A 26,099-nucleotide genomic window follows, 5' to 3' on the forward strand; every position below is an offset into this window, starting at 1 on the left:
CGGTGTGTTCAAGAAACAACTCGCAAGAGCAAAAAACACCCGAGGTTCAAACGCAAAAGTCTGAAAGAGGTCAGAGATGGCCTTCAGCAAATTCCTGACATTACCGCAAGAAAACAATGTGTTTTCATTTGTCTCCTAATGGCCCGTACAGTTGCGCCAAAAAAAGAAAAACTGGAGAAACATGGGCAAACTACTGACGAGGGCGCTATACCTCAAGGGTGCTTCGGTCAATTTATGGTGCGCGATCGATTTATTCATCTATCTGCACTTCAGTGACAATGCTGACGAGCGGGCGGCTGTTGACCGAGCCTGGAAGCTCCGCCCGGTCATCGATGCGTTGCAGCGGAGGTTCCAGATGGGGTACACGTCTCCAGCAACGATGGCCTTCGATGAAGCCATGTTGCTATCGCAGTCAAGCTTCAACAGGATGCGTGTCTTTATGAAAGACAAACAACATCGCTGGGGCACTAAGGTATTCATGCTTTGCTGGTCTACGACTGTCTACTGTATCCAGTGAGTACCAAGTGCTCCTTCGGGGATCTTTTTTTGTATCAAAGTTGCATTACCGTGAACATACATGGTAACGTTGGCTCTTATAATGGATGTACAGTTTTGAGGTTTACTGTGGAAAGCAAGAGCAGCCAAATTAATTGGTGCTGTCGGATTACAATTCCGACCCAGCCGCAGTGGCTAGGAATCTTCGCGAGGTGTTCGGGCCTACGGGGCCAGGGACTCAGAAGATGAAACTTGTTGTCATGGATCGCTTCTATACATCAGTGCGGTTGGCAATGCAGTTGCTTACCATGGGCTTTTACGCTATCGGAACAATACAAACCGATCGACTGGGGCTGGCTGTATCAATAGTCGGAGAGAAAAAAGAGGGTGGAAAGAGAAAGAAAAAGATTCCAAAGAGCCGCCTGCGTACCATTGAGCGCAGAGCGTTTGCGGTGGTCGACCATCTGCAGATCAGTGGGCTCCGTGAGCTCCGCTGGTGGGATAACAAAGCTGGTTACATGCTTGCTGCTGGAGGAAGCGTCGATCTGGATCCAATCGTGAGGGGGGACAAGCTATCCAGTGAACAGGCCGAAGTTGCATGCCCCAGAGTGCTGAAAGACTATCAAACTCTAATGGGGGATGTCGACGTCCACAATCAGCTGCGTCTACAAAGGCAAGTATTGCTATGCTGAATATACAATTTAAGATTAATATTATCGTGTATGTACGTGATGTAACAGGTACTCGCTCCAGTCGGCAATCAAATACAAGAAATATTACAAGTCCCTGTTCCTCGGTCTGGTGGATCTCGCTGTAATCAATGCGACATTATCTACAACGCTAGACGTGGGATTGATGAGAAGCGAAACGTATCCCACGTCAGATTTTTTTATAGAGCTACACTTGGAGCTGCGTCAACTGAACGAGGAGGATTGGCATGGTATTCTCAACAACGACATCCTTGCAACGAATTTGGCAACGCCGCCACCATGATCGCAAGCCACTCGCACACGCGTTCAGAACGATGAATGGCGTCTGGGTAATAACCAGGCCGGAAGGAAGCGGAGGACTCGCGCTTGCAAGGTATGCTCGCTGCTAAAAGGCTCTGATGACGCGAAAGGTGGTGATTCGTCTACTTACTGCAGTGATTGTAAGCTTAAGTCGGCGAAGACCAGACTGAATTCTTGCAGGGGGTTTCTGTGTGATAAAGCTCGCCGTACGCACAACGGTATACCCATGACCTGCTTCGACTTGTGGCACAAAGTGTGGCGGGACCCAGCTTCCACACTCGGCTCGTAAGAGAAAGATTCGAGCCAGCAAGCCAGCGCGAGCATTGTCAAGAGGGGGTGGTGCTGAGGAGAATGACGGGAAATCAAGCGAGGTTGAGGGATCAACTGAGGAAGTGGCAGAGGGTCAGGATCCAGCCAAAGCGAACGCGCATCGCAGAGCCAAAGGACTTATCAGTAGCTTGCGTCACAACGGATATCATATGCTTCTATCACAACGTCTTTGTGCACGGATGGCAACCCTTCATCTCACATCCTGGCTGCTTTTGGCCTTCATTATACATGTTAAAAGCTAATACTGTATGCTTTACTTCGGTTTGCAATCATTATCAGGAGGATACATGCTAACGATAGGCAGGAGTGGGTTTCGAGGAAATACCATCGGTCAGTATAAAACTACTGATCTGTCCCCAACGCGGCACAGAAAAGACGGCAATCAGTAGAAAATGATAAAGTTCGATCCGTACCTAACTCTAATCAAAGCTACATTTCTGCTGCCTTCAGCAAAACCGCTTTTGCCCTAAGCGTACCATGCCTCGAAAGCCGCCTCCGAATTATGGGAGTTCTCCCTTCGTGGTAGATCTTTCTGACATCGCTACAGCTATAAGCATGGGTATTTTGAGGGAGGACGCAAAAGTTGATACCTCAGACCGCTCCAGCCAAAAGTATGGGGGAGTATACGCGACGCGAACCAATATTGCAGACACTGAGTTTCCAACACAAATAAGGAAACTAACGACACAAACAATTGCAATCGTTGACTGCTGATTAATAATTAAGGTATTTCTTTCCAATAGATTATCTTACTGATCCTCATTCTCAATAAATATCAGCGTTGACTGCTGATTAATAATTAAGGTATTTCTTTCCAATAGATTAACTTACTGATCCTCACTCTCAATAAATATCAGCAGCAAACGGACTGGGGAGTCAATCTCTGTGAGTAGATAGAACTCTACTAACGTACCCTGAGAGTAACAGTTGGATACGCTGTGTACCCAGCTACTTCAACGTCAATATGTTATTTCGGTGTACCATTTTTTAGCTGCTCTAAACGCCTTTATTTATATGGTTGTTTTTGTGGAGTGCACTTCCGTGGCATTCGCCATTTTGGTCGATGCCTCCGCTCAACCCCCGACAGCGTCACGCCCGAACGATCCAGCGCCGACTGGACGGCTTCTTTTGGCAGCTTCGTCTAAGCAGAGAAGTTAGCATACCGAACGAAGTCGACCGAGAGCTGGACGCCGAGCGTGCATCGTCCATAGGTGGTGGGTTACGTGACGGTGTCAGTAGAGGAGGAGGTCTTTTTGCCGGAGTCAGAGACTGATAGACCAAACAAGGCAGGACTAAGAGAATATGCAAATGCGAACTTAACACCAAACGAGGCAGGACTAAGAGAAAATGCAAATGCGAACTTAACAGCACTCCAGTAGCTGTGAAATCAGTAGTTGTGCAGGCAGCGCCGCGTTGGGGACAGATCAGTAGTTTTCTACTGACCGATGGTATTTCCTCAGTGGGTTTCACGTGCGCCTATTCGGGATATCTGATACTAAAACATACCAAGTTTTGTGAAGAAACCCTATACTCAAATATACAAGTTTATTTGGCGCAGAGAGAGTCTCGCGCTCAAGGGGTTAATACATGTTTTAGCGCTATAGCCCATACACTATTTTTGCTCTATTTTGTCAATGGATTTGCTGTGTTATCTCAGGGGGCCGATTGCAGTTAAGAAATCGCGAATGGAGGTTGGTGACAAAACATCGATGCTTTCTCGTAATTGTGAAGCTTTGCTTGTGTAAGTGTAACTTTGCCGCTGTCTAGAATTCGATTGGCGCGCTTTCAAGCCGAAGATGCTGCAGGGTAAAAAATGGCATTCGTCCATAATTAATAAATAAATGCGTGAAAGATAGTAATTTTGGATAATTACTTAAAAGCCCTATTGTTATGCATCCTTAAACCCACTGCAAAGTTTTCTGATGCTCTGCACCTGTCGTTTCTCAGTCAATCTCGAAATCACTAAAGTCGCACTGAGAAAATGCATCTGCGAGCTTGGAATGGTAGTGGCGATACTCATCCATCACAAAATTGAAAGGAGAATCGTCGTCAGCTTCAGCGAGGATCCCATTCCCTTCCGGAACTCCCCCGTGAACGACTTTAGGCTGCTCCTCGGCCCTTAATTCTTCGACTTGGATATCAATTTCGGGATCGGCAAAGTTATTCCCAAACCACCCGCCTCTGCAGTACCATTGCTGAATCGTTGCAGTAAAGCTAGGACTACCATAACCGTCATGAGACGCTTTGCCTGGTTTCCCATTACAACCTTGCCGTCCCATCAATCCCACTCCTTCCCAAACATTTTGATTTGCTTGCATGATGAAAAGTTTGCCACCTTGTCCACCCGCACCACCCCGACCACCGTCTCCAGCTTGAATTCGTGGTTTTCCAGACTCAGAATCCTTTTTTACTACGACATTTGCCACCCCAGGTGTGCCGTACACTCGCCCAGATAGTGGAGAATCGTTCCTCTTGTGTTCCACCAGTTGGAGACCACCTTCCAAGCCCGCTGGGGCTGAATAGTCACGATTTAAAAGCCCATGCTCGATTTCGCAATGGATCATTTCCTCGAATGTTGCCACGCAGAATGACGAATCTGCTCCATCCGCTCCATCACCGCCATTTTGCGCGTCTCCTCCACGTTGGCCATTCGAAACTGTGCTTTGAAGAACGTGCAAATCATCTTGCAACTTCTTGCACACAACAGTCAGGTCCCCGCCAGGAAGCCCAGGCTCACCATGAGCTCCATGTCGTCCAACATCATCATTGATGCGCGTCGCACTTTTCGCTTGGCACTTTGCTGATAAATCCATGGCACGTGATGTAGTCACCACGATTGTAGGGCTAATGAAAGCAATTTCTACCCACATTTGAATATTCACGTCAATGTCGAGTGACGCGTAACCAATGAGGGTAACAATGGGGATCACTTCTCGCTTTGCCAAGACATACTCCGCTTTATGCTTCCGCACAAACTCATTGATCGTTTCTAGCTCCTCTGACAATCGAAGCTGAAACGCACTGATAACCAAGCTGTCGTGCATCTCGTGAGTCGAGCGATACGCCTTCACTGCATTCCTCAGCTCTAAAAGCTTCTCTTTGGCGCCTTCCAGTGCAAGGCGACACTTTGCATTCAATTAATCACTTATATGACAGCGGGTATCGCCACCATGCAATGTTTCTACAACAGAAAGCCGGTGTTTGGCTCGACAAAGCGCTGGGTCATTATCGTAGTCAGCAGGAGCAACCCGAGACAGAATGCTCACCAAGGTACTTAGAGGAATTTTGTCGGGGCATTTCAAAGCTTCTAACGTGTTGGAGATTTCTTCGAAAGTTGCTTTATAACTTTCCCAATTGTAATTTTCCAAAAAGCGTGCTGACAATTCTTCTTGAACAAAGTGAACACAGCTTTCCGTGAGCAATTTCAGCAGTAATTTTGCCGCATCAGGTAGTTTTTCGTCATGTTCCACCTTAGACGCATGAAGACCGCGCAGCGTCTGCAGAATCTCACATTTCCTTCCACAGTATTGTTGCGAGTAGTCGTGACCATCAAAGTCTCCTGGCGCTGGTGCCGGAAGAGCATAGGAGCGAATGTCAAGCTTACTTTCGACAATTTTAAGGTCCGATGTACTGTTTGGGTCAAACTCGGGTCCGCACTTTGTGTAGACAATAATGGCATTGTCTCTACGAATCAGAGAGCTGTTAATCATGTCCTGCAGCATGACAATCTGGGGTCGTTCGTGCAAAGGCGGACTTACGAGTATAAACTTCAACGGTTTATCAGCTTTCAGCATCCATTGAAATATAAAATGCACCACCAACTTCACGAACGGGCCCCGCGTATCACGATACCCAGGCATATCCCACACGGCAACGTCTTCATCTTGCATGCTGACGTGGTTCACAATAGGAAGTAGGCTTGCAGAGACTGAGCCACTTCGAATTTCGACGCCATCCAGTGCTGGAATGGCAACTAGCACTCGAGAGTAGCGAGAGGCATGACGAACAAAAATACGTTCGCCGAAGAGAAACGACACAACGGTACTCTTGCCGGCGCCAGTGGTCCCGAGAGCCACAATATTTGGCTCAGGGTCGACATCGCGATCACTTCCGAAGACGGAGTGAGTCAAGTAAGCATCCACCTCATCCAGTAAATCCAGGCACTTGTCGACATCGGCGGCGTTCGGAGAACCAGTTCGTGTGTCCAAGCGGTGTGAAAGCTCCGTAATATCTCGCTCGATTCGTTCGCGATCCATGGCTCACTTGTGCAACCACCAGGGAAAAATGTAATGGTGCTGAGAGTCGTTAAAAAGTATGCATTTGCATCCATCAGAAAATTGAGAAAAGTTCAAGAAAACCCGCATCAACTGTCAAAGGCACATTTTTATTTGTAAGTAAAAAATAAAAAATCACGATATTATAAAATCCCGCACCTCTGCGCTACATTGGGATCATTTTGAGAACTCATTAATCTCTTTGTAAATGCTCCAGAAGTCAATGTGCAGGCTCTCTTTCACTTCGCAGGGGTGGTCGGGATCCGTTAGAGCCTTGTAAAACAAGTCTGCAGCTGTAATCTCCAAGAATGGACGATCAGCACTTCTCCACGGACTTTGTGAGTCATAATCAGTGTCTTGGGACGTAACAAGAGGCAATTTTCGATAAAAGCATGACCTCTCCACTCGTTTCGCCATACCAGGAGTCACTGAAGCATTCCCGAAACTTACCACATCTTCAACCACCGCTCCGCCGTCAACACCGCGACGGTACAAAACCATCAAACACGCAAACTCATCGCCCTTCCGATAGCTTAAGTAGACCAGGAGCACAGCGCGCAGCATCGGGACGAGATCAAAATATTCGCGACATATTCTCTGCGTTTCAATAATTCCCCGACCACCAACGTCGATTTCAACGATCAGTCGAGGCTCTCGAGGCTTCTCCCCACCTGTAGAGTACCTTGGTCGAAGTGCGGCATCCGGGTCTCGCACGATTTCGAGCTGTGTTCCAGACATCAAGACGCCCATCTTCCATACGCCAGAAAAAAGGCTACGGCCCGCTTTGGCATAATAATCGTAAAATGGGTCGTTAATGGCTACAACGACCGCGCAGTGAAGGTTGTGGCGGGATGCAACCATCTTAGAAATGTGAACTAACTGGCGTATTGGCGAATGGAAGAAGAAGGTAATCTTCCAAGTCTCGAACCCTCACACCCAAATTACAGACCAATCACAAATTTAGACGAACAACTCTACAAATCACAAATACACAAAATAATTCTTCAGAATTACAAAACTTTTTTTCTATGGCTAAGGGAGGTTTCTACGCAGTAGCGGCGGGGCGCTCAACTGGCGTCTTCACGACGTGGAGCGAGTGTGAAGCGCAGGTAAAAGGCTTCACTGACTGCAGATACAAGAAGTTTAAGACCCAGGGCGAGGCACAGGCCTTCATGGACGCCTACAACGGTACTCAGTCAAACCCTAAAGTCAAAAGACCTAGAGACTACAGTACCGTGGTCGAAGATGAATTGAAACCACCTTCCGCTCAGAAACTTAAACACGACAATAAAGCTCAATCAGCAGACACTTCCAAGCCCGCTGTGGCCAAAGGGAGGAAGACGGGGGTCTTTCGGACGTGGAAAGAGGCCAAAATTCAAGTCGAAAATTTGTTCAGCGCCAGTTTCAAGAAATTTCCAACAAAAGAGGAGGCCGAAGCGTTCGTGAATCAACACGCAGCATCAACCACGAGACTAAATGACGATCCAGACCCCAAAGATCCCAAAACTTTGGTGGCTTTCTGTGACGGTAGCGCACTGGAAAACGGACGTCGCAAATGTCGTGCAGGTTACGCCTGTATCTTCCCGCACTGTGAGCAGTGGAACGTGGCCAAGCAGCTAGTGGAGGACCGAGCCACGAACAATAGAGCGGAGTATATGGCAGCACTGGAAGCCATGAAACGTGCCAATGTAGAGGATCCTGAGAGATCTCGGATGCTGTACATCTTCTCCGATAGTATGCTACTGATCCGATCCATGACAGAGTGGGTCGGTACGTGGCAGAAGAATAACTGGAACAAGTCGGATGGAACTCCAGTGCAGAATCGCGATCTGCTGGAGCTGCTGGTGGCGGAAAAGGGCAGTCGTCGTATTCGATGGACCCATGTGAAGGCTCATACGAGAAAACAGGACTGGAGATCCAAGTGGAACGATGTCGCCGATAATGCTGCTCGGAACGCAGCGTTAAGTGTAGGAGGCAAGTAGTTTAAAGTGATTTTACCTCTTTGAAGTACACAAGACGAACGATCAATGATAGATAACTTTTAGCAGAGTTGGTGAGTATTTCACTGCTGCATTAGGCCGTTGGCAAGTCATGTGGGACGAGAGAACACTCAACACTCGTCGCAGATCTAACCGTATTCCTTAAATCAACGCACTGCTCAATTGCCAATTTGCAGAGTTCTAGTGAAGGACAAGCACGTTCAAAGTTCAAGTGCTCTCTCTTACGATGAAGTCGTTTGTACTGCTTTTGGTGCTGGCGATTACCTTTGTCGTCGCTTCAAGCGCGCGTGGGCTAGACGTCGCTACCCAAGGTAGGACAGTATTGGCTTTGGGAATCTTCCAAAAAGTAGTTGCTCTTATCTGCTGTCTCAATGCCTAGGAGACAACCTCCGCTATCTGCAACGGAACGACCAGCCGGAACAACCGGCGCTGTCTGTGATGCAGCCTATCATACAGCCTGGTGTGCAACCTGGTATGTCGGTGGGTGTCTCGAATATGGATGGAGGTGGGATGGTAACTGAACATGCCGACGCCGAGGGTTGGTGCGGCGGTGTCTGCCGACCCGGCAGACGGGTCTGGCCAAAGTGCACTTGGTGGTGCAATCCTTTGACTCAGTACTGGCCACGGTGCCGCTTTGGTGGTCCCTGTTAATCTGAACTCCCTACTCTCAAATGACTCGCCGGTGCCAAGTCAACTACTGCGTCCTTGATTGATTTATGCTGTCTTCAGTGGAGGTGGATAAGTGACCTGAAATTGCGGTTAAGCTTACTATTAATAGGAAGAAAGCAAAATTTTGTGGGAAAAAAGTAGGATACTTCGACTAACAGAAAGATACTTAACCCCCCTGTTACCAACGTCATAAGTTATGACATAGTCCAAATTGTACGTCGTAACTTACGACATAGTGTTTTCTTCATATTGGAGTTGGCTCGGAAACGGCGACCTGATACTGAAATCAAATCAAATTTGGGGCCGATCGGATATAAGGCTGGAGAGGTTTTTGCTGCACACACAAAGACAGTACGAGGAAAAGGGTTCAAGTGGACCTTTCCAACTGTCATCATTTGATGAGTGGCCAGAAGTCTTCGGGCACTCTCAGCCATTCCAGATTTTGCCGGCTGAGACGTAAGCAAAATGCCGGTCTCTGTGAGCGCAAGGACCAAAGCTGAGGCTCAAGCGTCGGTGTCAGCGCCCGCCCTGGATCCGCGCCTGGTAGACTTCGGCCACCTGTGGCGCCAGCTCAAGGCCGCGGGGTGGCGGTCGAAGCCTCCCACCGGACTGTCAAACGATTGGGCGTACGTCAGGCCGTCCAGCGAGGTTCCTGCAGAAGGCGAGATTGTGCTCTACGGTATGTTGTGCTATTGCAGTATTACTATGCGTCATTTCTAACTTGGTTTGTGGTAGGTGAGAGAGCGGTGGTGGAGCACGCGATCACAACCGGACTGATTCAGGATGAAGAGGACAACAGCAGTGGCGAGGAGAGTGGAGATAACGGTGAGGGCAAGAGCGGTGGGGGCGGTGAAGCTGAGAGCGGTGGCGGCGGTGAAGCTGGGAGCGGTGGGGGCGACAGCGGTGATGGAGATATGGTGCGAGCGTCGCAGATTGATTGCAATGTGGCTCTCTCGGCCAACACAGTCGACGCGCTGTTCGAAAGTGACAGCGAGGACGATGGCACACCTGCGTTGTCGCAGAACGCGGTTGGGAGAGCTTTTGGGCTATCCCCGCTACGTGCTGACGCGGTGCATGACTCAGACCAGAGTGTCGTGATCGGAGCTTTCCAGCGGCTGCTCTCGGAGACGGAGCCCGACCTAGACTCTGAGGACGACACGGTGGAGGAGCCGAGAGACGCCAGCGAGGGTGACGACGCTGGAGGACCAGTTGTACCACGCGATCCAGCTGATGTAAACTTGATGAAGGCTGGAGATCTTAGAGAGGAGTACGAGAGTCTGAGTTCAGGCTCCGACTACGGCCAGTTTTCTGACGACGACGACGTGGAGCCTGTCCGTCCTGATCCAGACGAGGACGAGGTATCGGACGACGAGGAGTCGCCCTACATGGATGCCGCTTTCATTGAGGCCCTGGGTGGCACCTTGTCCATCGAGCAGATGGACCAGGAAGCGCTGCGAAACTTTGCCTGGAGCGCGCCTTCGACAGTTTTTGCGGACGATGTGTCCTGCTTTCGCGGATTGGTGCAGGAGACCGCCCATCCAACACCAGAACTTTGCTCGAAGAAAGAATCACCTCTTGAATTGATGTTTTATTTCCTACCGAAGCGCCTGTGGATGCGGATCACCAAAGAGACGAACCGGATGAAAAGGCAGACGGTGGACCATCGAGCGCGTTATGAACGATCGCGGACGTCTAGAACGGAGAACATGCGTACACTTCGTGAACTTCGACGCCGTATTCGTCGGGAGAGCGACTACTCACCGCGCGAGATCTTGTGCGTTATTGGGCTTCTCGTGGCTCATATGTTGAGCCCCACCCGACGCTTTTCGCAGCACTGGGCAATGACCGACGATGGTGCTTTAAGTGCAGGTGCGTTCGGCAAGTACATGAGCCGGAACCGCTGCACGTCGATCCTGCGCGATCTACACTTCGCGAACAATGACAGCCCGAACCGTCAAGACAAGCTGTGGAAGATCCGTGACGTTGTTGATGTACTGCAGGAACGGTTCCTGAGCGCGTGGAAGCCGCCGAATATCATCTCGTTTGACGAAGGTGTCTTGCCGGCGACATCCAGACGCAACACGACCAGGATGTTCATGCCAGACAAGCCTCACCGCTACGGGACCAAGATGTTTATGACATGCGACTCGTTGACTGCGTACTGCCACCGGTAAGCGACGAATGTTTTTTTGTATGATTTGCTAGGTCGTAAGTTATGACTTGATGATTTTGACCGTGCTCTCAATGTCGTATCTTTCAGGTTTGAGATCTATGTCGGAAAACGCCAAGCCAGCGAGTCTGCTGCGCAGGCATATGACCGTAAGACGGGCGCTGCGGCAGTCATCCGCAACCTGAGCACTGTTCTAGCTGGGCATCGTGGCTTCCGGGTTGTGGTCATCGACCGCTTCTATTCGTCCGTAGCCCTCGCCATCCAGCTTCTCTCTATGTCAATCTACGTGATCGGTACGATCATGACGAACCGCCTGGGCTTCAACCGCGACATCGTAGCGGAGCATAAGACGCGACCAAGGCGCATCGAGCGTGGATCCTTCAAGTTCGCAAGATCGACGGCAGTGCCGACCATGGTTTCGTGCCTCTGGTGGGACCGGAAGCCGGTCCACTACCTCGCGACAGGTGTGTCCATGGCAGAGGACAGGATCCAGCGGAACCTGAAGGGGCTCGGGACTTCGATGTTCAAGTGCCCGAAGTTGGTGACGGATTACCAGCGCTGGATGGGAGGAGTCGACGTGCATGACCAGCTCCGCCTCCAGTCCTCCTCCATCCAGCTCTCCTTCAGGTTCCGGAAGTATTATAAGAGTCTTTTCCTCGGACTACTGGACCTGGCGCTCGTCAACGCGTACCTCACGCATAAAGAGGCCAGTCGGCTCGCCGGCGAGACGCCCATGAAGCGATACGAGTGGTTGAGCATGCTGCACAAGCAGCTGCTACAGCTCAAGGACGAAGACTTCATGGCAGCCCCCACTCCGTCGCCAGCAGCACGCAAGCGACGGCGCCCTGCATTCTCCGGGCACACGCTCGTGCAGTTCAACGACTGGGTGACTGTGAGGGGCGGCATCCAGAAGAGGCGTCAGCGGTCGTGCAAGGTGTGCTCGCTGTATCGAGGCGAGCTCAAAAAGTCGTTCCAGACGACCTACTACTGCCCGGACTGCTCCAACGGCGACGCCAAGTTCTACCTGTGTGGCAAGGCGCGCAGAGGTGGCGACAAGACTTTCTTCCAAGTGTGGCACGAGGACTTCGCGTGCGGTGACAGGATCCCAGCACACTGGCAAGCGAGTCGTGCTGCGCCGCGCTCCCAAAACCGTCGGCGTCCGCAAGAAGACTCGTCGTGAGATTCTCCGCGAAGACAATGAGGGTGCTGACGAGGAGGCCGAACCGTGAATGCGAAGGAACGCCAGACGATGAGGACAACTAATCCCAGCTGGAGGCCCTCCATAGTTATCCCCCCTGACGATGAGTGTGTTCATTGCTTCATAAATGTGACGTCCTTTACCATATGCTCTGTGTCTGTTCCTCTTTTAGCATGTCAGTCATCGAAAAGCCCTGCTCTATGTGTGCATTCGCTTGCGTCTTCCCGTTTTAATTTTTATGTTCACTCTTACAAAGTCGTAAGTGTCGGTGTCCGTGTCGTTTGGGTCATCCTTACGTCGTATGATATACGACGTAGCGTGTCAAAACCTTTGAGAACGTATACCTCCCATCGTTTTGGATAGGCAAGTGCACATAGAAGCACCATACAAACGCGCTGGTAAAAGCTACGCCGTAAGTTATGACGTAAAATTAGTGGTTCACGGGCTCATTTTGCGGTAACAGAGGGGTTAAGCTTGTTCTAAAAACAATCTAAACATACTTCCATTATTTGCGCGTTGGACTTCAAGCGACCACCGATTCACTAACACTAGACGAGAAGCGCACTGTAACTTCAAAGATCGATGCTGTTGGGCAGACCAGCAAGCTTGCCCTTGACCGATGCACTCACAGACACGCCCGAGAAGTCCAAGCCAGACACCACCTTTGGGTTGGCGACAATGTCATACAAGTTCGTCGCCGAGCCCGTAAGACCCGAAATGGTGACACCTGAAATGGTAACCTGGCTGGTAGGAGAACCGGTGTAGCCACCCTTGGCCTTGCTATAGTCCGAGTGCATGACGACGGCGTTCTTGACGTTCGAGAGCTCGTTGTCGATGTATTTAACGTTCGAAACCAGACCCTTCAGTCCGATGATGGTCTTGATACGCACGCCGTTGTCACTGTTCTGAATCGTGTTTCCTTCGACTGTGAGACCATCGACGGTAGTTGACTGGTCAACACTGTTACCGCCCAGTGAACCGATCGAAATACCGTGGCCACCGCAGCACAGGTTGTAGCTGAAGACCGTGTTGGTACTGGACTGCATGGCGAGACAGTCGTCCTGGTTGTAAATCTTGTTGTGGGTGATCGTGATGTGGTCGTTCTTGGTCAGGTCGAAGCCGTCCGTGTTCTTGGCCAAGCCGTTGCCATCTCTCGAGTCAATGGTGAGACCTGAGAGTGTCGTGTCCTTACTGGTGACGATACTGAAGGTTCGGAATGGCATGTTCTTGATGGTAAAGCCAGACACAGTGGAGCTGACGACGTTCTGCAGCTTGAAGAAGACCGGGCGAGTGATCGACTGACCCTGCTTCCAGTACCAAGCACCCTGGCCGTCGAGGATACCGGAGCCCTTGACGGTAAGGTCAGTTCCACTGACACGCACCAGAGGACCTTCCCACTTCTGCGTACCGAAAGTGGTGGTGCCGACGAACTCGATAGTGGCACCGGTCTTGGCAAGACTCAGGTCCAGCGTGACACCGGGTGGCACGCTGAGCGAGCTCACAGTAATACTGCTGCACTTGGAGATGTCCGTGCCCTTCTTGTAAGTACCGGAAAGGGTGCAACCACTGCCCGACGGTGCTGACTGTTGTTGTTGCTGAGTCGGGTTCTGCTGCGTCGGATCCTGTTGCTGAGTAGGGTCTTGCTGCTGGGTCGGGTCGTCTTGCTGTACCGGAGCTTCCGTCGGTTGCTGAGTTTTCTTGCTCTTCTTTCCCTCCGCTGCTTGGCGGAGCATGGGGGAAGCCTCCGTCGTAGCAGCGAGGAGTGCAAACACAGCAAAGGCGGTAGAGAGGAGCTTCATGATTGAGTTATTCCTTTGGGAGCAGCTCTTGTGCGGGGTGTTGCACCGAAGTGGCAAATTGGGAAGTGAGGATCTAAGGATTTCAACCAGCAACAGTTGGAGCTTGTGCCCCCTCAGTCGCAACAGTAAACGAAGGCATGAGTCGGGGGACCGTTAGTTCGCTAAGGCTGGCTCAAACATCGGGCACGCCCTCTTTCAGTGCCCTTAGGCCAGATGGATCGCTCCGTACCCGGGCACAATGGCACGCTCGAACGTCAATGGACCAGGTCATGACTGACACACCACGAGCCAGCAAATCAAGACGAGCGAAGGTCCGCCGTAGACGGCGAGCAACTTGGACACTTAGAGATTTGAAATCCTGTCAAGTTGTCAACGTGCGACTGTAACAAGTGTTTCCTCTGCATGGAGCAGCTGGAACCGCCGAATAAAGGTCATGGAAAATAAGCACTCGCACGAGGCGCATACACGGGTTAGCTATTTTTGGGGTCGTTTACGGGTAGGGCCTGATAATTGGGTCAGGCGGGTTTCCTGACGGCCCTACCAAACACAGGACCAATTGCTAAGCTACATATTGAAGTGAAAGATATGAAGCTAAGCAGTTGGGTTAAATGCTTAGACCACGATGGTCTGCGCGGCACGAGGTTCGTCGGCTTCAGTGTCGCATTCATCGGCATCACTGTCATTGCTGATCACATCTGCGCCCAAATTCGTAGCAGCAGCGTCCCCTTCGCTGCTAGTACCAGAGACGCCCTCGTTGTCATCATCACTGTCGACATCTACAGCCTCGTCATCTTCTTCACTGCTCGATTCTTCTTCTTATGTAGGAGGATCCTGTTGGAAATGAAACCTGATCCAATAATCAGGCCTGACCTGTATACGACCCCGTTAAAATTCTACCCATTTACCACCGTTCAATGCATAGGAACACGCTTCCGCCACCTACAGTCGGATGACGGGCAGCCTGCCATGCCGACGAATATGGGTGGAGATGGTGTGACCGCCGACAATTCTCAAGTGCTTGACGGCAACAGTGAGCGCTTTGGTATGTGCATGCCCCGGATGAATAACTGGCCTGGCTGCCAGATCTGGTGCCGTCCTGGAACCCGGTTCTGGCCGCGTTGCCGTGGCTGTTACGGCAGCCCTGGAAGATTGATCTGTCTCCGCTCCGGTTAGCAGGTCGAAACCCAGATGCAACTGTTATCAATGGTGCGTTCTACACCGATGCAGATCTGTGTTCTAAATGCTTTGAGACGAAGAAAGAGCGGGAATTTGAAAGACATGAACTGCGCGTGGGTGGGTGTATTCTCTTATGAAGAGGAACTCTGTGCTTAGTCTTTATTTTTGGGATCCGAAACTCAAAGGTGGTCCTCTAGCTGCAAAGCAGTACTTGTTACTGTTTAATCACAATAGCTCGGTCGGATTACCAAATTGATCGCTATGAATATATCGTTGTCGCTGCAATGCGACCACTTTGGAACGTTCTACTGTAATTTCCAAAGCCAAATTAGGAGGCCTGCAATTATGTATCGATAGACCTTTTACTAGGAACATTCTGCATGCGCAAGGAGGCACGTCATGTGAGACGAGCAACATCGCTGCGGTCTCGCTGTTTCGGATTCAGTGTTGAGGACTCGTCGCAGAAAGTCAATAGTCAAGACAAAAATCTCGCATGACATTTACCGCAGTTTGGTCAACCAAGATCGGCCCGTTAGGGTTGTCAAGAATGTACGTGCCGGCAACTGCAATGTACCAAGCTTCATCCAAGAGCTCAGTTGCCATTTTGGAGCGTTGTTGCGAAGCCACCGAAGAACTTGCTGACTGCAACAATGAAGTCGTGTGCAGTGCTACTGCTTTTGGTACTTGTGATTGCCCAAGGCGCGTATGGGCTCGAGGTCGCTACGCAAAGTGAGATAGCGTCGTTGTTCTTACGTATTTCCGGAAACTTTTTCACATATTAACTCTATCCAATACCTAGGTACTCACCTCCGCCACCTCCAAGGTGACGATCAGCAACCCGAGCAGCCTGTGCAACCCGAGCAGCCTGAGCAACCCGAGCAGCCTGAGCAACCCGAACAGCCCGAGCAACCAGCTATGCAGCCTGCTATGCAACCAGTCATACAACCAGTCATGCAGCAGCCGGGCATGTCGATGGGTGTCTCGAATTTGGGTGGAGGCTACATGACCGGTGACAATACAAACACCATGGGCGGTACAAACCAGTTCGATGGTGATGGCTACTTCGCCAGTGCGATCGTTGCTAATATTTTTTCTATTACTTAGGAGCGCGACGCCACCTGCAAGGGGATGACCAGCAGCCTGTCCAACCCGAACAACCCGAACAACCGGAGCAGCCTGAGCAACCAGAGCAGCCTGAGCAACCGGAGCAACCAGTTATGCAGCCAGTCATGCAGCAGCCGGGCCTGGCGACGGGTTACTCGAATGTGGGTGGAGGCTACATGACTGGTGACAATACGAACACCATGAGCGGCACCAACGAATTCATCGGCCGTCGCTGTTACCCATGGCCTCAATGCCGTTGGTGGTGCCGTCCGGGATCCTGGAACTGGCCACGTTGTCGCTTTGGCGTTCGTCCCCGTCCCCCGTGCTTCCCAGGCGTGTGGAACTGGCCGCGCTGCAAGTACATTTTCTAAGTCGGAAATCGTGAAGGATGTGAGCAGTGAATTGATTTGCGCTGGGGCAAGCGCTAATGTTGACCCTGACGGACAGATGCGACCTTGAAAGTCAACATGATGAAGTGTCGTGTGGTGAAGAGTCCTGCTAGTAGTGACGAGACAAAACGTAGTGATGAGAGGACAAATACCAAAAAATAACCTTGATGTTTTATTTCGCCGCTATCATGTCGTTATCGATTTAGTAAGAAATTCATAGCTCTTGTGACAGTGAACAATGATTCCGCTACAAGAAAGTAATTGTGCGCGTATCACGTCACAACACGTAAAGTGATCATCCCTCTTTCGTCACATTGGACAGTCGCGCACGTCGCAGAACAAAGGTCACCACTCACTGAGTGGCACTCAGTTGCCAATTTGTAGCGCCGGACTTGAGTAAGATGAAGATTTTTGCGGTATTACTGGTGGCAATTGGCGCTAGCGTGGCTTCAGGAGCTCTTGCTTTCGAGGTAATTAAGCAAGGTGGGAAAAAGTGTGGGCATCCGTGCAGTCGTTAGCAGACCTTGCCGCTAACACCCTATTTTGCTATACTTTACATAATATGTAGGAGCTCACCTACGTCACCTGCAAGGGGATGACCAGCAGCCTGACCAGCCTGAGCAACCTGAACAACCTCTCACGCAGCCTGCCTTGCAGCAGCCCGGCGTGCCGTCGGGTGTCTCGAATATGGGTGGGGGCTATACGACAGGCGATATTACTAACATCATGGGTGGCAGCAATGAGATCGTGCTCGGTCGCTGCGTCCGCGGTTCGCTGAACTGGCCACGTTGCTGTGTCCGTGGATCGTCGTTCTGGCCTGGCTGCCGGTTTTATCGTTGCTTCCCCGGCTCGCCGATCTACCCGCGCTGCACTCTCTACGGCGTGTAAGTATGCATCCACAAAATGTCGCTGTAAAGACTTCAGTTGCCTCGGTGGACAAGCAACTCGAAGGTGAAGTCAACATCAACTAGTGTCGTATCGAGAGAGAAAAGAACAGGTTTTAGCTACAAGAAGTCAAAGACGGATCCCGAAAAATAAAAGGATGCTCCCTATTTGTGAGCCACAGGAAAAATCATATTTGGTACTACAGAATTATTATTAATAGCTGTAGAATTATAAGCTGCTACCGCCAGAAATAAACTTTTGACTGCACGGTTACTGTGGCACAAAAATTGCACCCTGGACATTTGCAGCGCTTCCGCTATGCGTTAAAGCTCAAGTGGCAACACCAGTAGCACAATACACCGAACATTATAATTAAATTTCTTTCACTATGCTTACACTTCGAGCTTGAATTCAAATAGATACTTACAAATTACTACTTTAATTAAATGTCGTGTTCTCATAGATGTCAGAACAATACTGCGCAGCGAAAACTAGCGTAACCAGCGCGAGGTACCAATTGGAGAGTTCTGGTGAGAACGCGTCTCAGTGGCTGTAAAAGTGCAAGGGTCCTGCTGGATCATCGTATAAATTCGTCTAGGAACGTCAACGCGTTCGATAACGAAATCTTCGTTGTGTGTCAGGATAATCCCTAACGTGGCTTATGTTACATCAATGTTAGCAGCTGTCTAGTTGCTGACAAAACGATTAAAAGAAAGATTCGGGTGCAAGAATGAGGTACCTTGCTTGGGAAGTATCGAAACACATCGAAGCCCACATCTCCAGCGATGAATCTACACGCACAAAACTGAATAAATCAAGTGGAAGGGCAAGAGCGTTGCAGCCGACTTACTTGATGAGTTGGGAGTCGCATTCTTTTTCCAAAGGAGGAAGATTTTGCTTCCGAATTCAGTCGGCGTTAAGGTAGACCCACTTCAATATGCAGTCACTTTCGTTATTAGAGCGCAGTATCTGCTGCACTGGATCTCGACTGCAACGTGGTTTAACCACGGTGGTTAGCTATTTTCCCCGTGAAATATTATCAGAAGTTTTTGAATTGTACCTAGTTCCGACGACAATGGCCAACACAAGCTCAACGGCCTCAAGGACGAACTGTCGAACACAGTTAAGAAGCCACAGTCCAGTGCTGTACCCTCGCGAGCTCTGAAAGAGATTCGACTGGTTCCGAAGTCGTTGCCGTAGACGCGAGTACAGCCAAAAGCGCGCCGACTCGTTTTTCAGCGCATTGTTAACTTTGTGGCACGTTGCGCGCGCAGTTAACAAATCCTTAGCAGTCAGGAATTCTGCAATTTCAAACTGCACTTCGTTCGGTAGCGCTGTTCTTCTGTGAACTACCAGAAAAGTTATTATCAAAACTGTTATAGATCGATGATTATACACTTACTACTGGGATAATCGCGTTAACATATCTGCCGTTAAGCGACTCTCAGCGTCTAAAACGTATTTAAACAGAAGCTTCACAAAAACGCACGCCACGACTCCGACACTGAGAGCGACAACTGGGTGTTAGGGCCATAAAATAGCGTACGATAGACTGCCACCTCCACTGAGCCAGGTAGCCATCATCCATGGTTGGGTTGGTACTCGAGAGTGGCGACGCATCGACGCTGGAGTCGCGAAAAAACGAAAGTGAACGCGATACTAGCTACAGTCAACATTGGCAGCGTGTTCCACCCGATAATATGATGATCACGAGTAATAATCCGTAATCTGCAGCAACGAAGGCATGGTCTTACAAATGGTGTAAACACGACGATGATACAACAGCGCCGTAATGTGCATGCAGGAAATACTTCCAGTACTTACCCTCAAAGGACGCGTGGTTCCATACCTTTTTACAGCGAACTCTGAGCAGCAAACGTGTTGAGCTCACTTTTTAAGCGATGTGTGCTCCTGACCGTGCGTTAATAATGCAATATGAAGTTTACCACTCGATACTATTTTCCGTAATCCAAGATACCAATCCGGATGGGATCGGAGGGAGGAGGAAAACTTTCTCACTATAATGGAAACGAAGTTTGTCACTTAGAAATCCTTACAAAACATGTACCAAAAGCACTCGCCATCATGATAAAAAAAAGGGATGTGGCATACTTCAAGTTTGGAGGATGGGACAAACATAGTTACAGTTAACTGTAAAGCAAACGCCAGGCTCGATCGTTGTTTCAGTTGAGTTTTAACTATCCTTCTCAAATAATACACGATAAAATCTTCGCAATCGTCTGCTGTTCCGTTGATACTGGAGCTGTGAACTCCGGTCCCAATTCGTAGATTGCGAACTGGAACTGCGAGATGCTGGAGTCAATCCGCCACGCTATCGCAGGACGCGACGTTCGCATCTTCTCCGACCTGTAGTGTTCAGAGCGCAATGAGTACTCTCTTTCCAGCTTCATCTTATACTACACCCATGACTTACGACAGTACTAGCGGATACAATGACGAAGCCAGCTCAACTGGAGATCTCTCCTTTAGAGTATCCAACTCATGCGTTAAAGTCGCTCCCTAAAAACAAATACAGAGATGTGAGACCGTTGTCGCCAGTTCAATCTTTAGATGCATCATACACTTGTGCACTCTAACAGGTCCCAGACCAGCACCCTGCCGTTCGAGAACGAGGCATAAAAGATGCCAGGACGTGACGTCGACCATGCCACGGCGCAGACACTAACCCCAAATGGTACTTCTTCCCACGATGTGAGACACAAGGACACATCCGAGTGATACAGACTACAGAAGAAGCAATGACATTACTGATAAAGAAGCCAAAAAAACACAACAACTCGATAGCAACGCACCAAATGCTGCCGTCTTCATAACCCACGAGGAAATAGTCCGACTCGAAAGGATGAAAGTCGATACAGACGACTCCACTCGCCGCATCTATCGTCTTTAAGCCTTGTTCCCGTTCATATTGCATACGAGAAGTAGCTTTATCAAAGCGATTGCCACGTATTAGCTGACCTGTACGCGTTCCAACGATAAACCTGGGGGTATAAAAAAATAGAGTTTAGTGATTAGAGACACACTCTAAAATTAGAGCATGGAATAGAGTTACTGGTTAGGATCTCGAGGGAAATACTTCAACACAGCAACCACAGGACCAACTTGCGCAACCAAATTAGTGAAAGAAAGCGACACCGCACTCGTCTTTGATCCAATGCGCTTCGGAGGCGCTTGAGGCGTTAGATATTGCTGTATTTCGATGCGCGTATTCATGACCATTTTCACGTTTCCTCCAATCTGCACACACTTGTCTGTAGCCAGAGCTTCGTCCCCGTGTTCAAACTCTATTAAGCTCCAGATAATCAACACGCCTCGGTCATCCATGGAGCCGAACTGGAACGTTCCACCCGTGTCTGACCCGTCTCTACCTCGATCAATCGTCTCTAGTGCCACAATCGTCGACGTGTGTTGCTCCAGTGCACGGTAGTTCATCCCACACGTCGAATACGCTGGCGTACAAACTGCCTGGCCCTCTATCAGACTCGTGGACTGAATCATGGATTGCGGACGAAGATCCCATACATGTATACTACCATCTTCCGTCCCAACTACCACAAAAAGGTCTCGTGAAGGACTCAAGCACGCAGTCGACGCCACACCTTCACTTTTGAGTATATAGAGAGGACGATTCGGTAGATTAACATCCCAGACACACGACACGGTCTTGTCCCGGAACAATTGACTCTTATCGACACTGTAAGCAGCCCCGTAGCAGGATAGAAGCGTGCTGGATACAGCTGGAGAGAACCGAAGCGCTACCAGGTCCCGACCTTGAAGAACTTGCTCCAGTGCGTCGATTTTCTGGCTTGGGAACACTAATTTCCGGTCAAATTTCGAGATATTCGTCACTTGATGGCGCTTACTGTCTTCTTTATTCTTAAAATTCTCTTCTTGCGCTTCTCGTTCCGCCGCCATCGCGTTCTCCCGCCAACGTCTCACATACATAAGCAGCATGTTCCAAGAATTTGAAGAACCGCGCTGTAGATGTCGCTCCTTCTTCACTCTCTTTCTCCCTGTCAATCCCGATATCATCAGGAAAGTGCATACTCTTATTATGTGTTTCTGGAGGCTTCGTCTGCGTCGCCAGCGTCCTCGCGCCCTCACTCGTCTGCACAAACGCCTGCTTGACTAATCCTCTTCTCAAGCGATTCGTCACTTTCTCTTGCTCACTAACAGGATTTAACTGGAACAACGAGAACTTGTCCACCTCAAATTTACGTCGTTCCAGAATCTCCTTCACGCGTTTGGCGCGAGGATCCAGCGACTGCTTTAAGCCAGCAATCGACGAAGAAATGGACGTAGACGGTCTCATAGTATCCGACCTCTCTTCACTACGATTGCTGGCTTTACTACTCGGTCTCGACAGACTGGAAGTCGCTGAGTGGAGCCCTTTGGTCTCTGCCTGCATGGCCTGTTGGATCCGACGTAGCTCTTCTAGTTCGGCTGCGTTCGAGACGCCTCGAGTCTTACTCGCCTTGGCCTTAATGGTCGGTAGACAAGTGGATTTGGGTTGACTCGTTTCTTCTTCAAAGTCCTCGTCGTAGTTCTCAAAGCCGTCGTCGTCGTAGTCGTCTGCTTCTTCTTGACATTCTTCTGCGTTGGCGTTTAATGCCTCTAGCTGCTGTTTCTGACGAGCTTCGCGTTGTTTCTGTTCCTCTACCCGCTGAGCTTCCTGGAGCGCCTGTTTCTCCACTTCTTCTCGACGTTTGGCGTCTTCGAGCTCCTTGGCTCGTTGCTTTTTGGCTTCCCGTCTCAGCTGCTTTTCACGTTCGGCGTCTTCTTTCTGCTTGGCTGCAGCGACGTCGACGGCTGCATGAGCTTCAGGACCTGTAGGAACTGATGGACCTGGTGGAGTGGACTCTTCTCCACCGCGCGACGTTGATGATGTTCGTTTCTTTGATGATTTACGTTTAGTATCGACGTCTGCTTTCGGCTCTGCTAAGTGGATTCGAGGTACCGTGGGCACTGCACCGGCTGGAGATGCAGATGCTGCAACGGGTTGAGCCACAGATTGGGAGGCAGGAGCTGCGACTGAGTGTCTCGAAGAACTTTTCTTGCTCGATTTCTTAGCTGGAGCAGCATCGCCGATGGCTGACGGGCCCTTGGGCTCCGACATGGTGAAGATACTGCAGATAGAGATCCTTATGCGTCTTTTCGGCCTTTTAAAGGTAAAAAAAATCGATGGACATATTTATGTGTAACAATTGGTATTCTCTTCGCTTAGAATTTTTTTTTCCTGCATGTTGAAGAGCGGAGCAAAAGCACCAGCTGCACGACTTTCGCGGTAATTGATCATGGTCTTCCGCACAAGTGAGTTCTTCGTCGCCGGGCGAACCGGTTAGCACCATCCAGTTCAACGTACATGAGAGGTACCGCGATCGAATGTCGGATGGACACGCTACAGGCTGTCATAATGAAGGGATCCGCCGATTTGTTAAAGCCCGTTGATGCACGGCTGTGTGCACAGTAATTAAGGTCTTCCAGCTTCCGACACTTGGCGTGCTTGCTGCTAAACCATGAATCTGGGGACCGCCCAACAGAACATTCATTTTGGACATAAAGAGAAGAGTTTGGGCCGATCGCTTCCGGTTCTTTGCAGCAATACGAGCCTCCTTCGTGGGCTCGTTTGCCAAGTCGGCGAGAGCTTTGCGATGGGAGCCTGCTAGATCTCATCATTCTTTCCGTGCTTCTCCATTGAGATAGCTTAGTACTGTGATAAAAAAGAAAAAAAAATCCCTGAATGAAACACGGCAGAGGACTATCTCCGGGTTGGGTATTAATAAATAATAAGCTCCAATACGACAGTTCTCGTTGAAGCAGCACACGCTAATAGCATCCATCAGTTTATTCTCGTTCTTCATTTTACGTACAGTACTAGTCTACATCTCGGTACTCTTAAACATCAGTTCAGTTAAGGACTTCAGTCGTCACCCGTAGTAGATTCCTTCTCCAATGATGTCGAGTTTGCTTTTCTTGTATCGCTTTATCTGGTAGTCCCACATCTTACGCGTGAGTGGCACGTTGTGGCCCGCTACACGGCTGGACACGAGGTTCTTTTTGCGGAGATCAGCCGGGATTTCCACTGGTGGCTGGGCCACAACATGGCGCATGCGACTTACACTGAAGCGAAGCAGCGGCTCTGGGTGGGCGGTCAGGATCTTTGTCTTTAGTTTCTGGGCTTCGTGTGGCAAAGACGTCGCATCCTCTTTGGTGCGTTTGGTTGCGCTAGAGCGCGACTTGAAGAGTAGCTTGGACTTGTTACGAGGAGGTAGAAGACCCATCTCAGCGCTGTTAAATGGGTTTAATGAGCTTGAGCTATGCGTAACCAATTCGAAAGTGAGGTGGGCATTGCTGTCCTTTGAACGTCCGTGTCAACGTCAACCACAAGAAACGTCGTGTGCCGGCGCCACTTGTCGGTCTAATCAGGCCGATTTGATGGCAACATGAACATGTGACTCGACTCCAGGACATCCAATCGGAGGGATTACCAGATCGTCCTATCAACCGAATTGGTTGGCGGTACATCCCGAAGATATCGATTTGGAGAGGTATTAGACGGGCACCACAACATGTACCGTTCACTGACATGACGGTGTTCCCGCGGACTGTAGGCTTCAAGTTGCTGGTCGATGCATTAATCCAATGATGCAAATAAATGGCTCAGTCACAAGAAATTGGGAGGCCACTTTAGAAGGCATTTACTGTAGTGTTTCAAGTCTCTTTCGTCTACATGGCTGCTTGGTGCACGTCGACGTAAGAATTGGCCACTGGGATGTGCTCCTTTGATGAATAAATACTGCGTGACACTGTGTACAGTATCACGTTCAAGACTTAGGCTACCTGGCGAAATAGAGTGCGTTAATCTATGGGCGGAGTGCTGTAAATTAAAGTCTTCATTTGACTGCGGCGAGATACTTTGTTAAAACGAACATTGACGCGGTATCAGTGATACTATCACCGGTAACTGACGTACTCATCGATCATGTCGAGGTGCTTGGTCCTCCTCTTGCAGTTCTCCCACATGTGCATGGTGAGCGGCACTGTCTTGCCGGACACGAGCGTCCGCATGGCTCGTCGGTCATTGAGGGTCTCTGGAATGAGTACAGGTGGGGTGGCCATGTGGCGCATGTGGCTGAGACTGAAGCGAAGCAGCTTGACTGGGTGTGACTCGAGGATTCTCTGCTTGAGCACACGGACATCCTCCGGCAGGTCCACAACCACTGATTGGGACTTGCGACGGAAGCTTGAGCGCTTTCGAAGTCCGCGTGGTGACTTGGTAGCACGTGGCTGGGAGCGCTGGATGTGAAGAGGGGGCACTTCAGGCTGGACTGCCATTGCTGCTATGTAGCGACTTTGGGGCAACCGAGTAAGTTGTGGAATGCCAAAAGTTGTTGAATGAATCTGAGTACAGGAAAACTATGAAACGAGTTGGCACGTTCTCGTACAGTGCACTCTGAGTGGCTGGCTTCGTGCCGCACGCGGTTTGCCTACGCCAGCGCACAGAGCTCGGGCGTGGAAGATATCTTTGCTGATTGGAAGCCACCCGCCTATCCTTGTGTTATTGAAGGAACTTATTAATAGCGGTGGTGGTGCTGAAGCCCGTCGCATGGAATCACGAGGTGCAGTTTGGTCACGGAAGGAATCATGGCCGTGATTCATTGGCAGACACAAAACCGTCTGGTCCAAACAGGCAGCCTTTTCTTGATCAGCACACCGTGTCGCCTGCTTTAATAAGAGGGAGAGACTCTCCGAGAGTGTTGGCTGCTGAGTTGCGAGTGCAACCCGCAGGGCCACGGCACCTGAATTTCGAATTTGTTGTAAAAAAAAAGACGTGTCTTGTACTGGAGATCCAGTGGTGCTTGGGCGACCATGTTCGTCTACGCCTTTCGCTATCCCATCTTCGACTCGTCGCATTTTCGACTGTCACATGTGCTGTGGCGTCCTATCCGGCGGCGATGATACCACCTCGTCAGCGTCTGCGCTTTGAGCTCAGCATCTTATTTCGTAAATAGCCCAGACCAACGGCAGCGTTCAGGTGGACTTGTCAAGTCACCTTAGATCCCGTAAAAAGCTAGTGACCTGGTACGGCTCGCACCACGTGAGGCTTGCCAAGCTGATGCTTCAGCATTCGTCTTCGGCGTGGAATCGGTATTTGGTCTAAAAAAAATAGTCAGAACTGAGTTGTCATTTTACAAAATTGATCTCGTCAGGACCAATGCACGAAACAGCCTTACTCACGCGCACATGAAATTCAGCGCTATAAGTACAACAGGTTTTGAATACAGTACTGCAGCACGTGCAACATATTTCAATTCGCCGGTAGATTATGCTTTGCCGTGTCGAGACGTGATCCATGAGTGAAGTCCAACATTGAGCAACCTCGTAAAGTCACGCTAATCCTTAGTTTTTGGACACGTACCGTTAGTGAATTGCTCGCGCAAAGTTGGTACTTCAGCTAATGAATTACTCAGGAATAACTGCATAGAATAAATATTAGGCCACAGGCTAAAAAAGTGAATTTTTCGTCAGTTATGTGCATGTACCTTATATAGCAGTATTTGCTCACGATACAACGCTAT

At 49.9% G+C, this 26,099-nt stretch overlaps 5 protein-coding genes across 5 annotated transcripts; 1 reads left to right on the plus strand and 4 right to left on the minus strand.

The window, feature by feature from the left end:
* Positions 1–7,137: 7,137 nt before the first annotated feature.
* Positions 7,138–8,091, plus strand: PITG_10254 (ribonuclease, putative; the record flags this gene model as incomplete). Its single annotated transcript, XM_002902038.1, has 1 exon — positions 7,138–8,091. One exon carries the CDS (start codon positions 7,138–7,140, stop codon positions 8,089–8,091), a length of 954 nt encoding a protein of 317 aa, XP_002902084.1.
* Positions 8,092–12,718: 4,627 nt separating this feature from the next.
* Positions 12,719–13,945, minus strand: PITG_10255 (polygalacturonase, putative; the record flags this gene model as incomplete). Its single annotated transcript, XM_002902039.1, has 2 exons — positions 12,719–13,729; positions 13,817–13,945. The coding sequence occupies 2 exons, from the start codon at positions 13,943–13,945 to the stop codon at positions 12,719–12,721; spliced, it is 1,140 nt and encodes a 379-aa protein (XP_002902085.1).
* Positions 13,946–19,706: 5,761 nt separating this feature from the next.
* PITG_10256 (uncharacterized protein) lies at positions 19,707–22,636 on the minus strand (the record flags this gene model as incomplete). Its single annotated transcript, XM_002902040.1, has 6 exons — positions 19,707–19,866; positions 19,934–20,019; positions 20,082–20,244; positions 20,313–20,501; positions 20,573–21,382; positions 21,453–22,636. 6 exons carry the CDS (start codon positions 22,634–22,636, stop codon positions 19,707–19,709), a joined length of 2,592 nt encoding a protein of 863 aa, XP_002902086.1.
* An 811-nt stretch (positions 22,637–23,447) lies between these two features.
* PITG_10257 (uncharacterized protein) lies at positions 23,448–23,801 on the minus strand (the record flags this gene model as incomplete). The annotated part of the gene is made up of 1 exon (XM_002902041.1): positions 23,448–23,801. One exon carries the CDS (start codon positions 23,799–23,801, stop codon positions 23,448–23,450), a length of 354 nt encoding a protein of 117 aa, XP_002902087.1.
* A 673-nt stretch (positions 23,802–24,474) lies between these two features.
* PITG_10258 (uncharacterized protein) lies at positions 24,475–24,855 on the minus strand (the record flags this gene model as incomplete). Its single annotated transcript, XM_002902042.1, has 2 exons — positions 24,475–24,792; positions 24,850–24,855. 2 exons carry the CDS (start codon positions 24,853–24,855, stop codon positions 24,475–24,477), a joined length of 324 nt encoding a protein of 107 aa, XP_002902088.1.
* Between the last annotated feature and the right edge of the window lie 1,244 nt (positions 24,856–26,099).

Source organism: Phytophthora infestans, genomic scaffold (genome assembly GCF_000142945.1).
Source record: "Phytophthora infestans T30-4 supercont1.18 genomic scaffold, whole genome shotgun sequence".
In the NCBI taxonomy this organism is placed as follows: domain Eukaryota; phylum Oomycota; class Peronosporomycetes; order Peronosporales; family Peronosporaceae; genus Phytophthora; species Phytophthora infestans.